This window comes from Schistocerca americana, chromosome 5, assembly GCF_021461395.2.
Source record: "Schistocerca americana isolate TAMUIC-IGC-003095 chromosome 5, iqSchAmer2.1, whole genome shotgun sequence".
NCBI classification, from domain to species: domain Eukaryota; kingdom Metazoa; phylum Arthropoda; class Insecta; order Orthoptera; family Acrididae; genus Schistocerca; species Schistocerca americana.
In genome coordinates, this window is record NC_060123.1 from 642,125,033 (window position 1) to 642,143,815 (window position 18,783).

Below are 18,783 nucleotides of genomic sequence, written 5' to 3' on the forward strand. Positions count from 1 at the left end.
GGTGTATGGGTACCGCATCCTCTAAGCCCAAATAACAAAAATCAGCGGCTGCAGCTTCGCTTACTCGTCATCAGTTGGCTCTTGAACACAGCGACAGTCACTATCCTATACCGTTACTGGCAATGATTAATGATATCCTTATGCTAACATAAAGAAAATAAAGGAATGGTAGAGTCCAAATTAAGCAGCAACTCACTGTACTTGTGCACATCCACAAAAGATAAAGTTATGCATGTGGTGAGCGACGGTGTGTTGTACTGTGAACTGCTTCCCCAAGGTGTAACCACCATTGCCGACATTTACTGTCAACAACTGAGATGTCTTGCAGATGCAGTCCAAGAACAAGTAGTGATGCTACTTCGCTGTAACTCGCACCCTCATTCTGCTAGACTGACAAAGAGCATTATAGAGTAACTGGATTGTGAAGTGATTCTGCACACACCTTATTCATCTGATCTTGAACCGTCAGATTTTCACCTTTTCTGGTCTCGGTCGAACAACCTTCAAGGAACTTGCTTTCCAGATGAAAATGCGCTAAGAGCATGGCTTGACGAGTTCTCCTAGTCACGTGACTTCTACAGCTGCAGCATCGAAACGTTATCTCAGTGTTTGCAGACTGTTGTAAATAGTAAAGGAGAGTATATTGTTGATGACTAAACTCTCTGTTATGTATATTTGTTGTGTATATTAAACTTACAAACAAAGTTATGATCTTATGCACAAACCTAATATTTAGCAAAGTAAGAATATCGTTACGAAGTTCTAATCCTATAAAAAGGAACAGCTCTACTAAATTCTCACTGGCCTTTAACAAGCGATACGGAATGGGACAGTCACACAAAAATTAGTGTAACCTACGCCAATGCAAGACCTACGTCCGTAGGAAGGATTCTGGGAACCTGCAGTGCATCTGTAAGGAAATCCCATACACGTCGCTACTGCTCCAATACTGAAGTTTTGTCCAGCGTTTGGAGTCCTTATCAACATGCATCACAACAGACATGAAACGATTTCAGAGACACACTGCTAGCATCATTATAGGTTGGCAGAGTCAAAGTGGAAGTGTAGCAGAAAAGTTTGAGTAACTTATATGGGAATCCTTGGAAGAAAGAGAAAGTAGTTCTCGGGAAATTCTGTCGAGTACATTTAAAGAGCCTTTATTTCAAGAAGACTGCGCAACCTATAAGCTATCATCATGATGCACAGGCATCATGAGAAAATGATAACAGATGTTAGGCCAAGTAAAAGGGCTCAGTAAGCACTTGGAAGAGAAAAGTAGGTTGATAATTTTTCCTCGCACTGTCCACACACAGATGAGCCAAAACATTATGAAATTTTCCCCATCACTAAGCTGAATGCCACCCGCTGGCGCTGCAATCACGTGACGCTGTAGGAAAGTTAAGTAGACTGGTGAGCGAAAACTTAAGGACGAAAGTAACTTTTGCATGGTGGCTAACTGCCAGGTAAGTCAGCGATGAAACTCGGACCTAGTGTAGAAAGAACTGTACAGTACAGTAGAGAAGAAAACTGAAAGCAGTGCATAATGAGATGAACAGAATATTCAAAGACAGTAATAATTACACTCAAGTCACCACAATTCATGGTGATCCCCTGGGCGTTGCAAGGGGTGGTACATGATATTTAATAGGGTTTGTGATCACCACTGACAATAGTGCATGCTCTGCAACGTCTCACATGTTGGCCATGAGACTGGTAATAAGTTTTTGTGGTAGGGCGTTCTATTCCTCCACCAGCGGCATTGACAACTGCCAGATAGTCATTGGAGCATGTGGACATGCTGCAATACATTGCCCCAACACATCCCACATGTGCTCAATGGGGGATGGGAAGGCCAGTCCATCTGCTAAATATCCTTTCGTTCCTAGTTCTCTTCCACCTGCACTGTCCAATGCGGGCATGCATTACCATAGATAAGAATCACATTAGGGCTGAATACAACACTGAAAAGATGCATATAGGGAAGAAGCACTATGTGACAGTAACACTGACTGATGAGTGTATGTGCTCAAAGATCTGGTCATTACACCGACGCAACATCTTGCCTCCACACACAATAGCACCTCGACCACCAACATGATCAAGAATGCTGGACGTAGCCTCAGATGACGAGAGGAGAGAACACACAGCCCACTGAGGAACATTGTTGTTTCCATAGTCCAAATGCAATGGCATGGGGAGGTGTGATGTTGCATGGGTGTACTAGCAGCAAAATCTTTTAACACAATATACTCGCTGGTCAGTGTTATTCTGACATTGTACTCCTACCCAATATGTGTCTTATAAGGTGTGCATGTGGCGACAGTGCACGGCCGCATCCGACTGCGAAGGTTCAGGAGCTCTTAGAATGAGAGGATATGCAACGGATTGAGTGTCCTTCCCATTTCCCCTTGAGTATGTATGGGACGTGTTGAGAAGACATGTAGCAGTGCATCCACATATAACAGCGACCATCCAGGAGTTTCCAACTATGCTGGCGGAGGAATAGACAGGAGCTCTTAGAATGAGAGGATATGCAACGGATTGAGTGTCCTTCCCATTTCCCCTTGAGTATGTATGGGACGTGTTGGGAAGACATGTAGCAGTACATCCACATATACCAGCGACCATCCAGGAGTTTCTAACTATGCTGGCGGAGAAATAAAATGCCCTACCACAAGACCTTCTTACCAGCATGGTAGAACGTTGCAGAGCATGAACTGATGTCAGTGGTGACCACACACCCTATTAAGAAGCATGTTGCTCCTTTTGCAAAGCCTGTAGCACCATCATGAATTGTGGTAACTTCAGTGTAATTATTGTCTTTGAATAAAAGTGTCACTTCTGTTCGCCTCATTGCATATTTTTTTGAGTTGCCGTCTATACTAACTGCAGAAGGTCTTTCTACATGTAATCCAAGTTTCATCAAGTTATATTACTTGGCAATTAGCCGCCATGCGAAAGTTACTTTCGTCCTTATGTTTTGCACGCCAGTATATACAGGGTGGTCCATTGATCGTGGCCGGGCCAAATATCTCACGAAATAAGCGTCAAACGGAAAAAGTACAAAGGACGAAACTTGTCTAGCTTGAAGGGGGAAACCAGATGGCGCTATGGTTGGCCCGCTAGATGGCGCTGCCATAGGTCAAACGGATATGAACTGCTATTTTTTTAAATATGAACCCCCATTTTTTATTACATATTCGTGTTCTACGTAAATAAATATGAATGTTTTAGTTGGACCACTTTTTTCTCTTTGTGATAGATGGCGCTGTAACAGTCACAAACATATGGCTCACAATTTTAGACAAACAGTTGCTAACAGGCAGGTTTTTTAAATTAAAATACAGAACGTAGGTACGTTTGAACATTTTATTTCGGTTGTTCCAATGTGATACATGTACCTTTGTGAACGTATCATTTCTGAGAACGCATGCTGTTACAGCGTGATTACCTGTAAATACCACATTAACGCAATAAATGCTCAAAATGATGTCCGTCAACGTCAATGCATTTGGCAATTCGTGTAACGACATTCCTCTCAACAGCGAGTAGTTTGCTTTCCGTAATGTTCGCACATGCATTGACAATGCGGTGACGCATGTTGTCAGGCATTGTCGGTGGATCACGATGGCAAATATCCTCCAACTGTCCCCACAGAAAGAAATCCGGGGACGTCAGATCCAGTGAACGTGGGGGCCATGGTATGGTACTTCGACGACCAATCCACCTGTCATGAAATATGATATTCAGTACCGCTTCAACCGCACGCAAGCTATGTGCCGGACATCCATCATGTTGGAAGTACATCGCCATCCAGTCACGCAGTGAAACATTTTGTAGTAACATCGGTAGAACATTACGTAGAAAACCAGCATATGTTGCACCATTTAGATTGCCATCAATAAAATGGGCGCCAGTTATCCTTCCTCCCATAATGCCGCACCATACATTAACCCGCCAAGGTCGCCCAATAGTGCATATTATGCCGGTTTGCGTTACCGCTGTTGGTGAATGACGCTTCGTCGCTAAATAGAACGCACGCAAAAAATCTGTCATCGTCTCGTAATTTCTCTTGTGCCCAGTGGCAGAACTGTACACGACGTTCTAAGTCGTCGCCATGCAATTCCTGGTGCATAGAAATATGGTACGGGTGCAGTTGATGTTGATGTAGCATTCTCAACACCGACGTTTTTGAGATTTCCGATTCTCGCGCAATTTGTCTGCTACTGATGTGCGGATTAGCCGCGACAGCAGCTAAAACACCTACTTGGGCATCATCATTTGTTGCAGATCGTGGTTGACGTTCCACATGTGGCTGAACACTTCTGTTTCCTTAAATAACGTAACTATCCGGCGAATGGTCCGGACACTTGGATGATGTCGTCCAGGATACCGAGCAGCGTACGTAGCACACGCCCGTTGGTCATTTTGATCAACACGATATCGACCTTTTTCACAACTGGCGAACGGTCCATTTTAATACGGGCAATGTATCACAAAGCAAATACCGTCCGCACTGGCGGAATGTTACTTGATACGACGTACTTATACGTTTGTGACTATTACAGCGCCATCTATCACAAAGCAAAAAAAGTGGTCCAACTAAAACATTCATATTTCTTTACGAACTACACGAATATGTAATAAAAAATGGGGGTTCCTATTTAAAAAGACGCAGTTGATATCCGCTTGACCTATGGCAGCGGCTGGTCCCGGTGGAGGTTCAAGTCCTCCCTCGGGCATGGGTGTGTGTGTGTTTGTCCTTAGGATACTTTAGGTTAAGTAGTGTGTAAGCTTAGGGCCTGATGACCTTGAAGTTAAGTCCCATAAGATTTCACACACATTTGAACATTTTTGAACCTATGGCAGCGCCATCTAGCGGGCCAACCATAGCGCCATCAGGTTTCCCCCTTCAAGCTAGACGAGTTTCTTTCTTTGTAGTTTTTCGTTTGATGCTTATTTCGTGAGATACTTGGCCCGGTCACTATCAATGGACCACTCTGTATAAGTAGAGCACACGCGAATGGGGATCATTGTAGCGATGATATGGGCCGAAATCCTCTGACATAAAGCCTTTAAGGAATGGTACAGTCATATAGCCTGTAGCGTGGAATGAGGATCTCGGAAATGCCCGCTGATGACCTTGCTGATGACCTTGCTGTTTATCGCCCTCCGCCATAAAACATCCTCATCAGCGGAAATGCCGATCTTGATCGACTCTTTGTGCGCTACTGCCCTAAGCATCTATGGAAAGCGGTAGAAGGAAAACATACCACGAGTATACGACAAGATTTTGAGGACCTCGCCTGATCATAGAATCTGGTGGTCGAAAGGATGCACGCTCTGTAAAGCATGATAGGCGACTATCTGTGTCAGATCCAACGAGTACAATACTGGTGCAGACATGATTTGAAGGATTAAGTTCTGACGAACCCTACAAGTTACCACATTGAGTCAAAGACATCATAAATTACGAATCCAGTAGGCACAGCATCAACAAGTGTGGACTGCGATGAATGGAAACATGTTGTTGGTCAGATGAATCACATTACACTAGGCCGGTAGTCTTGTCAGTATACGCCGTCATCGAGGCGAAAAGGAGATCGAAACTTGCTCTGCACTGTGGTTGCAGACCATTGGGGCAGTATTATATTATGAGGGAGATCCACCTGCGCTTCCATTGCAACTGCGGTAGTAATAGGAGGTACCATCACTGTGGACCATGTCAACATTACTACGGTCACCTTGAATTGGTTCATGATCCGTGCGATCAGCAATGACGATGGCATTTTCCAGCAGGATAACTGTCACTGTCGCCAGGCCAGAATAATGTTACAATGGTTTTAGAAGACTCACAGTGAGCTCACATTGTTGTCTTGTTCACTAAATTCGTCCGATTTGAACCTGATGGAACACATGTGGGATGGTATTGGTCACCAGTTCGGCATCCACGAACCACTGACCCATAATTTATGGGAAATACATGGCCTACGTGTAGAGATATGGTGCCATATACATCTGGAATAGATTCCACGCACGTTCATTGTTGTATAACTTTCCACAAATGAACCAAACTGTTACTTAGGTACTAAGCTCATCAGTGGATATACAGGGTGAAAAGTGTTTAAACCGACAAACTCTGGGAGGTTGTAGGGGACATCAAAACAAATATTTTTCCCTAATGCCATTTCTTCCTATGAGGAGTATTTAAACCGGTAGAGGAAGATTTCTCTGGTGGCAAATTAATTAAACCAACAAACACTTTTCCATTTATTTATGACCAAGAGACAACACATTAACACAACCCAATTTCAATTACAGTATACTTTCAAAAATGCCTCCATTGACACGTAAACAAAGGTTACACCGTCGGATCATATTCTGTCTGACACGGGCAAAAACCCCAGGAGTGTCCTGAATTGTTCCTGCTGCTGTTACTATTCGGGCAACCAGATCCTCTTCTGATGCAACAGGAGTAGCCTAAACAATGCTGCGCATCTCTCCCCACACAAAAAAGTCCAGAGGGGACACATCTGGGGATCGAGCAGGCCATGGTACAGGAGCACCTCTACCAATCCGCGTTTCTGGGAACCGTCGGTCCAGGAATCGACGCACACGACGACTGAAATGTGCCGGCGCCCCGTCATGTTGGAACCACATGCGTTGTCTTGTAGGGAGCGGGACGTCTTCCGCAATTCCACATGCTGTATGTAAGTCTGCAGGCTTTCGTGGCCGTTGTCACTGAAGCTAAAATCTTCTGTGTTATTAGGCCGCGTCATGTTTCTTCTAAAAAGTTCGACGTTTCGACCCCTCTGCTGGGATCTTGCTCAGGATCTTTTGGTGTCCACTACTGCTAGTTCTGCTGTTCTAGCAGTAGTGGACACCAAAAGACCCTGAGGAAAATCCCAGCAGAGGGGTCGAACATTTTAGAAGAAACATGATGCGGCCTAATAACCCAGAAGATTTTAACTTCAATTCCACATGCTGCAAGACAGCTTCCTCAAATTGCAGCGTTCTTACCGTGCGACGGCGTCCCTGTACAGGTAATGTGCTAAATGACCCGGTCTCACGCGGACGTTGGTACACAGCAGCAAAGGTCATTTGATGCGGGATACGGCGATTAGGATATAGTTGTTGAAAAAACCCGCTGTGCAGCTCGTCCATTGTGGTGCGTTACGTCGTAAGCACCAACCATATCGGTGTATTCACTGCAGGTGCATCGCTCCATTAGTAAACAGAGACAATGCACCACTACACTGGTGGACAGCAGTTGCCTACAACTGATGAGCGTAATACCCCTCTAACAACTGAAGAGCGTAATACGGCCTCTAAAAGTGACGAGTGTAATGTGGCCTCCACCGGTTTAAATAATCCTCATAGGAAAAAAATGACATTACGGAAAAATATTTGTTTTAATGTCCCCTACAACCTCCCAGAGTTTGTCGGTTTAACTAATTTTCACCCTGTAGATGTAACACTACACTTGGCGTGAAAGAAAACTAGATTGCTGAGCAGTGAATTGAATGTAGCGGGTGTGAGAGCAGAGGGTGGTGCTGACCGAGGCGCTGGTTGAGCGTGCGCTCCCGCAGGTCTGGGTCGTCGGGCCGGCCCTGGAATTCGTCCCGGCGCAGCGTCTCGAAGACGGCGTCGGCGCCGCAGACGGCGACGGCGGGGACGCTTCCGGGCAGCACGAGCCCCACCACCGGGCCGTACTGCTCGCGCCACGCCTCCAGCCGCAGGTGCGGCTTCGCACCAGCCAGGGACAGGACACTGCCCAGCACGGGCAGGCACGGAGGGCCTGCCAACACGACCACAAGTTCCTGTCACCACTCACACGTCACACAGCGTTACAATTAAAACAAAGTTAAAAGTTAAATATTCATTGTCAAGAATTACAAACAGTTGAGTGACGGATAGCGTTATACTGTCCGGGAGGCACCACATCGATTTAAGGCACTCAGGGCTAATTACTGGTATGCCACAACAAGTAAATTTTACCGAAGAGATAAATGAATGCTCAAAAAATTCCATAAATCAGGTGATAATAGGATAATAGGATAATAAGAGGTAAATTTATTGTACACTCCTGGAAATGGAAAAAAGAACACATTGACACCGGTGTGTCAGACCCACCATACTTGCTCCGGACACTGCGAGAGGGCTGTACAAGCAATGATCACACGCACGGCACAGCGGACACACCAGGAACCGCGGTGTTGGCCGTCGAATGGCGCTAGCTGCGCAGCATTTGTGCACCGCCGCCGTCAGTGTCAGCCAGTTTGCCGTGGCATACGGAGCTCCATCGCAGTCTTTAACACTGGTCGCATGCCGCGACAGCGTGGACGTGAACCGTATGTGCAGTTGACGGACTTTGAGCGAGGGCGTATAGTGGGCATGCGGGAGGCCGGGTGGACGTACCGCCGAATTGCTCAACACGTGGGGCGTGAGGTCTCCACAGTACATCGATGTTGTCGCCAGTGGTCGGCGGAAGGTGGACGTGCCCGTCGACCTGGGACCGGACCGCAGCGACGCACGGATGCACGCCAAGACCGTTGGATCCTACGCAGTGCCGTAGGGGACCGCACCGCCACTTCCCAGCAAATTAGGGACACTGTTGCTCCTGGGGTATCGGCGAGGACCATTCGCAACCGTCTCCATGAAGCTGGGCTACGGTCCCGCACACCGTTAGGCCGTCTTCCGCTCACGCCCCAACATCGTGCAGCCCGCCCTCAGTGGTGTCGCGACAGGCGTGAATGGAGGGACGAATGGAGACGTGTCGTCTTCAGCGATGAGAGTCGCTTCTGCCTTGGTGCCAATGATGGTCGTATGCGTGTTTGGCGCCGTGCAGGTGAGCGCCACAATCAGGACTGCATACGACCAAGGCACACAGGGCCAACACCCGGCATCATGGTGTGGGGAGCGATCTCCTACACTGGCCGTACACCACTGGTGATCGTCGAGGGGACACTGAATAGTGCACGGTACATCCAAACCGTCATCGAACCCATCGTTCTACCATTCCTAGACCGGCAAGGGAACTTGCTGTTCCAACAGGACAATGCACGTCCGCATGTATCCCGTGCCACCCAATGTGCTCTAGAAGGTGTAAGTCAACTACCCTGGCCAGCAAGATCTCCGGATCTGTCCCCCATTGAGCATGTTTGGGACTGGATGAAGCGTCGTCTCACGCGGTCTGCACGTCCAGCACGAACGCTGGTCCAACTGAGGCGCCAGGTGGAAATGGCATGGCAAGCCGTTCCACAGGACTACATCCAGCATCTCTACGATCGTCTCCATGGGAGAATAGCAGCCTGCATTGCTGCGAAAGGTGGATATACACTGTACTAGTGCCGACATTGTGCATGCTCTGTTGCCTGTGTCTATGTGCCTGTGGTTCTATCAGTGTGATCATGTGATGTATCTGACCCCAGGAATGTGTCAATAAAGTTTCCCCTTCCTGGGACAATGAATTCACGGTGTTTTATTTCAATTTCCAGGAGTGTATTATAAGAAACTACATACATTACGATATTTTCTCACATGAAACAGAACATTTTCAACCACTGCGCGTAGTGAATAACAGAATAAGTATAAGGAATACATATAATTTTGAAGCTTGCCATTGTATATCAACAAAGTTTTAGCGCCAACATTTCGCTTTGCTCATCAAAATTCACGTTTCTCTTAGCTTAATCCAAGAAACTGCTATCAATTAATTCAGGATCATTAACTTGACATCTTCAACTTTTGTAGTCCTGTCTTCCTCAGTTGCGTGTAATATTACGGTACATTGATAATTTTTCTTATGGACTGTCTGACAGCAACTGAATAAAACAAAAAATGTTCAAATGTGTGTGAAATCGTATGGGACTTAACTGCTAAGGTCATCAGTCCCTAAGCTTACACACTAATTAACCTAAATATCCTATGGACAAACACACACACCCATGCCCGAGGGAGGACTCGAACCTCCGCCGGGACCAGGCGCACTGTCCATGACTGCAGCTCCCGAGACCTCTCGGCTAATCCCGCGCGGCTGAATAAAACACAATTTTAGTGCCATACGCGTTCCGCCCTTATTTTCTGCAACGCATCATCAGTGGCCTGGAATATGTACATATGTTTGCTATGTAACTTACATTTTTGTCACTGTACCGCCGGCCGATGTGGCCGTGCGGTTCTAGGCGCTTCAGCCTGGAAAAGTTTTATAGTTGGTTTAGCATTGGTGAAGCCATAAAATATGAATACAGTGCAGTCTGGAATTTTCGTACCATATTTAAACACACTTTTCATCATAAAAACTTAAACTGCAGGGTAATTCCAGAAAACATTTGGCAACATGGTTGGAATCCGTATTCTAAACATGAACTGTTACCGTATCGTGAGACAATTTTTTTTATGATTCTGAAAATCACACGATTAACATTGTCACAGTTCTTCCATTAATACAAAATTAAATCCAAAGGAAGAACAAATCCAAAAGATCTTTCGTTGAGGTGAAATTTTCCCTGTGGACACGCGTAACTTCCGAATATCGTATAACAGTTTAGGCGGAATCACTGGAAACATTAACAATACCATCTCACGTAACTTTTTGTCACTTTGGTTACTGAAACGTTAACCTGACGTGCCGGGGCTGGAGCCACTATAACGCTACCGGCTGCTATTAAATTTGTGATATTCTGATAACGTTATTCCTGTGAAAGGATGTTTATTTTATGACCGTGACTGAGTGTAATGGCAAGTGTAACACTCACGAGATAAATTTTAGCTACAGTGCGACGAGAGGAAATTATGCCTCTAACAGTTATAAACATTATCTATCCGACATACGAAAAATCAGTGAAATAAATATTAATTATTTATATAATATTTTATGATGTAATTGGACATATGTGTATCATACAAAGACAATGATAATTGTAAATTCCTTTTATGATCTGCGTTTGTCTTCCTTTGTTTTTACCTTTTGTTGGTTGGCTTTTGTAGGTTGCGGACGTAAGACGCATATCAAATTGTTAAGAAATTGTAATTATTTTTTAATTATTACTTGAGAATAGAGTTCATTATTATTATAAATGTGAGTGAATAATTATTTGTAACTTTAATTCCTCTCTCAGTAAGCATTATCTGTGTTAATTATTTCTTTCCGCTGCAAGGAGTGTAGTGATTGATGATAGCGATTTGTATCGCGTTTTTGTCTGTGTTTTCCTTAGGAAAAAATCAAATGTTTGCTTGATGAAGCCTAAATAGTGCACAATACGAAAGTAAACTTTAATAAGCATTTCAAATACTTATCCTATTTGCTCTAACAATAGAAAGTCTCTATCAATTGTCTGCCGCCATCTTAACAATTATCTCAGCGGCAAATTCTATTACGCAACTCTGCAGACATAAATGCCGAAGGTAATAAAAATGTGTAAAAATAAATGTGCACCGGTGGTCCCGAACTCATTTTAATGAAAATAGTATGAATCAGATTGGTTCTTTAAAAACAGTGCTCATAGCATCATCCATATAACGAACTTTTCTAGCTGATGTATGGAGCCGAAATTAATTACGCACGAGTTGCGAAGAATATTGTTTCAGGTAACATACGTCAGTGTTGTGCGCGGCTGAAGATAACTGTTTCCATCATAATCAATAGTTGTATAGAATCTGTTGTATGAACTGTGATTTAGTGACACTTGCACAACTTACAGACAACACTTTAACACAATGTTAACTTGGATTTCTTTAGTAACTTGACCAAATCTGTAGCCGGGAGAAAAAAAATTATTTAGTAATTGCTCAATGTAATGAAATAAGATCATCATTTTCATTTAAAAATTAGTTAAATACCAAACCACTGAAGAACACAGCGAACGCTACACAAGGTGTTGAACTGCATTTGCTTCCCGAAAGATTGCTATTGAAAGAAATCAGTAGTAAGGTAAACGGGAATTGACCCGAGGTTCTGTTAGTAATCAAGTAAACTATAATTACGTAAAAGGAAACGTTCGTCAGCCTAATTACTCAAAGTTGTACCCAGTACTAGTTTGCTTCATAAAGAAAGTTAACTGTTGGGCTTGACTTTACTTGATACTGAACTCCTGTTTTGCTGATAAGATACCAGACAATACCACAGTGTGGCAAGTAATGTACCAGTGATTTGACTTGAACTACACGGGATGAGTATTAATGCGTTTAGGCAACAACTGGCTCTCAATAACAATTACTATGCTTATTACAGTAGGAATACAATGATAATTATAGGAAAATGATTACTAATAGCGTAACACTACTGACATGGACAAGAGAGTCTCTTGTCAGTTCGATTATAGGAAATTACTACTATTGAAATAGTTATGAAATAATAGTATCTTTTGTACTGCTCATTATATTCATTCTCAAGAAATATTCTCTACTTTATACACTGAAGCGCCAAAGAAACTGGTATAAGCATGCGTATTCAAATACAGAAATATGTAAACAAGCAGAACACGACGCTGCGGTCGACAACGCCTATATAAAACAAAAAGTATCTGGCGCAGATCTGTTACTGCTGCTACAGTGGCAGGTTATCAAGATTTAAGAGAGTTTGAACACGGTGTTACAGTCGACGCACGAGCAATGGGACACAGCATCTCCGAGGCAGCGATAAAGTGGGGATTTTCCCGTCCGACCATTTCACGAGTGTACCGTGAACATCAGGCATCCGGTAAAACATCAAATCTCCGACATTGCTGCGGCCGGAAAAAAGATCCTGCAAGAACGGGACCAACACGACTGAAGAGAATCGCTCAACGTGACAGAAGGGCAAACCCTCCGCAAACTGCTTCAGATTTCAGTACTGGGCCATCAACAAGTGTCAGCGTGCGAACCATTCAACGAAACATCATCTATAAGGGCTTTCGGAGCCGAAGGCCTACTCGTGTACCCTTATGACTGCATGACACAAAGCTTTACGCCTCGCCTGAGCCCGTCAACACTGACATTGGACTGTTGATGCCGGGAAACATATTGCCTGGCCGGAGGAATCTCGTTTCAAATATTATCGAGCGGGTGGAGGTATACGGTATGGAGACAACCTCATCAATCCATGAACACTGATTCAGCAGGGGACCGTTCATGCTGGTAGAGGCTCTCTAATGATGTTGGGCGTGTGCTGTTGGAGTGATATGGGACCCTTGATACGTCTGGATACGAGACTGACAAGTGACACGTATGTAAGCATCCTGCCTGATCACCTACATCCATTCACGTCCACTATGGATTCTGACGGACTAGGGCAATTCCAGCGGGACAATGCGACACCCCACACGTCCAGAATTGCTATAGAGTGGCTCCAGGAACACTCTTCTGAGTTTAAACATTTCCGCTGCTCACCAAACTCCCCAGAAATGAACATTATTGAGCATATCTGGGAAGCCTTGCAACGTACTGTTCACAAGAGATCTCCACCCGGTCGTACTCTTACGGATTTATGGACAGCCCTGCAGGATTCATGGTGCCAATTGTCTCCAGCACTACTTCAGACTCTAATCAAGTCCATGCCACGTCGTGTTGAGGCATTTTTGCGTGTTCGCGGTGACCCTATACAATATTAGGCAGATGTATCAGTTTGTTTGGCTCTTCAGTGGAACATGCGACACCTGGATCTACTATAGTTTGAATAATTGTAGCCAGTAGCTAATTCTTGATTGCTATTATTGTAATATGACATTTAAATTTGGCTCAATTATTAGCATGGGGACCCAGAAACTAATCTACCGGAGACTCATATCGAGGCTGAAAACTTTACTCACCACACAAAATGGACAACACTGTTAACTACACAACATATGAAATTGTAACCACTATTAAGTAAAAAAATCTTTGAACTAAATACCTTAAGTCTTCTCTTATTAATTGTACTTTGATGAATCTTTAACTACATATTTATCCAAACTATGTGGAGTGTTTCAAAACTTATACTCACTAAACAATTATGTGCTTTACAACTCCACAAAATTTCCCAACTTTTGTTAAAGAAGATAATTGCTTTACAGTAGGATACCCGGATGTATCGTAGCACTTGGCATAGAATCTGTCTAGGTAACTGACTAACGATAAAACACAGTGGCTCAACACAAAGTTTACAGAACACAAACTTGATACTGAAAACGAAACCACATAACTGGACCATGCAATTATGCAGCAGTTATACAGTGGTGGCAGCGACGATCTCCTGAGCTATTAAAAAAAGGCGACGAAAGTATCCATTGCTCTTCCTGTGCAACAAGCTCTGAGAGTTCTCCTCTTAACGTCGGAGTTTCATAGCACAGAGCTAATCAGAGTATGCCATCAATAACAAGCATCATTATTTCCGCATACGAGACCACATCATATAATCTTGCAGTTCTTCTCGCCCCTTTCAGTTCACAAGATGCGCACCCATATCCTGCTAGCCACCGACTGACTGACTCAAGCCACACAGGAGCCTCGCAGTTTGACCGCCAGATCCACCGTTTCTGTTCCTGCCTAGCCAGGTCCGTTGCTCAGCGACTTCCCTCTAAGTTTTAATGATTAACAAACTTACTTTCCCTAAGTATGACTCTGTATTACGAATAAATTTTTAGCTTTTTACATTCTTTTACGGCACGTTACTTTTGGTATTACACCTGAGGATCAATTATAATTACATAAATTATCAAACATAATGAATAAAACTATTAAATGGATGTTACCTCAAAGAGTATAGTTATATAGAAGTCACATTAAGTAAAACCAGACAATGAAGTTAGATAAGAACATTAAAGGTAATATCGATAATTGTGTTACATCCCTGCCCCCTCACCGCTCCAGGGACTTACTTCTCGCCCCGGAAAAGCTAAGAGAGAGAGAGAGGGGGGGGGGGGGGGGTAAAGGGTAAAATGGTGACATAGCTTTCTGACTTGACAAGTTCTTAACGATCGCTGATCGTCTGCCGAGCATGTAATTGCTTACATGTGGGTTAGATAAAGACCAAACCGTCCAGGGCCGCCTCTAATATTGGCAGCTGTTATCTGCCCTGTCGATTTGTTGCTCAGCACCATAGTTCACCCCGATAAATATCGGTAGAATCGATAGTTTTCGTGATTGCAGCTGCTGCCAACGACAGCAATCTAACGTTTTTTTGTGTTATGCAAGCCTTAATTTCTCTCATATACTGCACCACATTATGATTTCTCCTAATCAATGTGTGTAAGTCCTTCAACAATGTATTTTTTTTATTTCGAATATCACTGTAAATTTTCATTTAAAAGTCGCCGACATCGGAACAGCTACCGCTGCTGACAATATCAGCAATCAAATGAGTTACTATCAGTATTATAACAGGTTTAATTTAACTATATTGCTCGAAATAAACAGCACATTTGAACATGAACGTCTTCATGCACTGAAGTGACAAAAGTCGTAGGATAGCGATATGGATATGTACACATCACGGCAGTATCGCGTACACAAGGTACAAAAGGGCAGCGCATTGGCGGAGCTGTCATTTGTTCTCAAGTGATTCATGTGAAGAGGTTTCCGACGTGATTATGGCCTCACAAAGCGAATTAACAAACTTTGAACGTGGAATGGTAATTGAAGGTAGACGCATGGGACATTACATTTCGGAGATTCAGCATTCCTAGATCCACAGTGTCAAGAGTGTGCCGAGAATTTCAAATTTCTGCCATTACCTCTGACAACGGAATGGCTGATGGCCTTCGCTTAACGACCGAGAGCAGCGGAGTTTGCGTAGAGTTGTCAGTGCTAACAGACAAGCAACACTGCCTGAAATAGCAGTAGAAATCAGTGTGGGACGTAGGACGAATGGATCCGCAAGGACTGGACGCCAAAATTTGGCGTTAATAGGCTATGGCAGCAGACGACCGACGCGAGAGCCTTTGCTAACAGCACTACATCGCCTACAGTGCCTTTCCTGACTCGTGACCACATCGGCTGGACCCTAGACGACTGGGAAACCGCAGTCTGGTCAGATGAGTCCCGATTACTATTGGTAAGAGCTGATTGTAGAGTTCAAGAGTGGCGCAGTCCCAACGAAGCCATGGACCCAGATTGTCAACCACGCTCTGTGCAAGCAGGTGGTGGCTCCATAATGGCGTGGGCTGCGTTTTCGTGGAACAGACTGAGTCCTCGGTTATCTTTGGCTACTTGGGGAGTATTTGCAGCCATTCATGGACTTCATGTTCCCAAACAACGATAGAATTTTTACGGATGACAAAGCGCCACGTCACCAGGTCACAATTATTCGCAGTTGCTTCGAAGCGAATGATCTGGTGACCCAGATCGCCCGACGTGAATCCCATAGAACATTCATGGGACATAACCGAGAGGTTAGTTCGCGGACACAATCCTGCACCGGCAACACTATCACAAGTGTGGGTGGCTATGGAGACAGCATGGCTGAATATATCTGCATGGTACTTCCAATGACTTGTTGAGTCCGGGCCACATATAGTTGCTGCACTACGCGGGACAAAAGAAGATCCGATACTATATTAGGAGGTTTCCCACGACTTTTGTGACAACTGTGTATATGCCTACCAGCTCCGCAGATTATGAATTCACTGAAAGAATAGGTAATGAGATAAAATAATGCTCCTTAATGGTGACGAAAAATCAGTTGGTATGGGAGATTGGAATTCAACAGTGGGAGGAGAAAAATAGTAGAAGAATATGGAGTACGGGAATGGATTGACGGGCAAAGTTGCCTGGTGGAATTTCACACAGACCGTAATTTGGCGGACTGTCAAAGGAAAATACACTGAAGGTCCTCTTAATTCCCGATTTAAGCGTTATGTACTAACTTTATACTATTACGTAGTCACTGTAGCCTTCATCTCCAACAGTCAGCCCGTAGATGCTATATGATCACATTAAGAGTGACTCCCTGACTTCTGTTCTCAAGTTGCTGCAAAACGTGCAGAAATACGTATCGTTGTCTATAGAAGTTAGTTTGATTTGTAATTACTTTGCCAGTTTTTTATTACTTCTGTTTTCTTTGTTTTTAAACAGACCGCCTGATATGGCTGGGTAATAAGTAGTTGTCTCACCTGACATAGAAATATATTAATTAAAAAACAGAGTTTAAACATTGCAAGCAATTGGTTTAAGAGTCATGAAAGAAGGTTGTGTACGTGGAAGAGACACGGAGACATCAGAGAGTTTCAGACTGACTGTGTAATGGTAAGCCAAAGATTCGTAAACCAGATATCATGTTGCAAGGCATTTCCAGGAGTGAATATAGTCTCTAGCCATAAGGTATTAATTATGAAGTCCAGAATAAAAACTGAAAAAAATGTGGAATGGTAGAAAACTAGGAAATTTAAAGAACAGAGGATTTGAGAGTTTCACAGGCTGCGTTACCTAACGATTGAGTGGAACAAAGGAAAAAAAGGGAACAGACGAACCATGAACAGTGTCGGAAGTAGGGGATTAAATAGACAAAATGACAACGCCCAATAGAACTCCTACCATAACACACATAATGTGATTGTGAATTTTTCTAAGTAAAACCGTCTTGATTCCTTTGTATTATATTATTTATGACATAGTTGTAGCTACCCCTTCTAAGCTTCTCACGCTAATTAAGGCCATATAACTATATCTTTTCCAAATGTATTTCTAATCAAAAAACGGTTCTCGTAGCTGGACATAATTACATCAAAATTCAGAGCTTGTAAAACAGCGTTCAGTCTTATTCCGTAAAACCTCTCCTTAACCGTTGGTTACTGATCGACACTGAGCATTTTTCCTCAAGTTCTAAGTTTTGATCTGATGATGGTAGTAGCTTAAATGACGCTATAAGTAAATCAATATATTAAGCGATCTAGACGATTTTATTCTCAAAATATCCACAACGAGTTTACGCCCTCTGCTTCGCTCGCGTAGACCGTATGGACTGCAGAGATATTTTTTTTTTTTGGTTTCTGTTTAATCGAATTTTTAAGCTGTTCACAAATTGCAACACCTTCTAACCTTCTCACTCTAATTAAGGCCATATAAGCGTGGTCTTTTCCAAATGTATTTCCGATCAAAAAACGATTCTGGTAGCTGGAGTACGAAGTTTTCGTTAATTATGCCTTTTGAGTTCTTGTGGAGATATTTCCATAGCAACTTTCATTTCCAAACAAATATTTCTTTATTTCTAACCGAAAAGTGAAATACTAGTTTCAAAAGTTTAGCTTTTAAAAAATTTTTAATGTAACGAAATATTTCCTTAAAACTTTTCATCCCCTACTGCACTCCCTTAGGGGTTGAATTTTCAGAAACACTAAAACATGTAGTTTTTTATTTCTAAACGAAAAATCAAACGCCAGTTGTCATAGACGTAGCCTTAAAATACTTAGTAGTTCTTTAATAATTATTTATTTTCAAAAAACTTTCACGCACTATTTTACTCCCTTAGTGGTTTAATGTCCAAAAATGCTGAAACACGTTTTTTTTTTATTTTCTGACTGGAAAACCAAATATCAGTTTTCGTAGTTCTAGCTTCAAAATTCCCGTAAGAGCGACATACTTTCAAAAAGCCTTTCATTCTCTTTTCCCCCCTTAGGAGTGGAATTTTGGACAATTCGTTCATAAACGATGCCTACAGTATATGATCCACACTCTCTTCAAACTTTAAGTTTCCATCCCTAGCGGTTTGGGGTGGGTGTTGATCAGTCAATTAATCAGTCTGATCACCCCCTTAGTCGTTGAACTTCCAAAAAGAATGAAAAACATATTTTTTCTATATATGAAGGTAGTATCTAAAAAAATGGCTCTGGG

General features: G+C 43.2%; 1 protein-coding gene across 1 annotated transcript in view; it reads right to left on the reverse strand.

Moving 5' to 3' along the window:
• LOC124615650 (methyl farnesoate epoxidase-like) overlaps positions 1 to 18,783 on the reverse strand; it is a 143,277-nt gene that overhangs the window by 56,222 nt on the left and 68,272 nt on the right. The window contains exon 3 of the mRNA XM_047143663.1: positions 7,559 to 7,798. Coding sequence (XP_046999619.1) covers positions 7,559 to 7,798 — 240 coding nt within the window. The remainder of the gene's footprint in view (positions 1 to 7,558; positions 7,799 to 18,783) is intronic.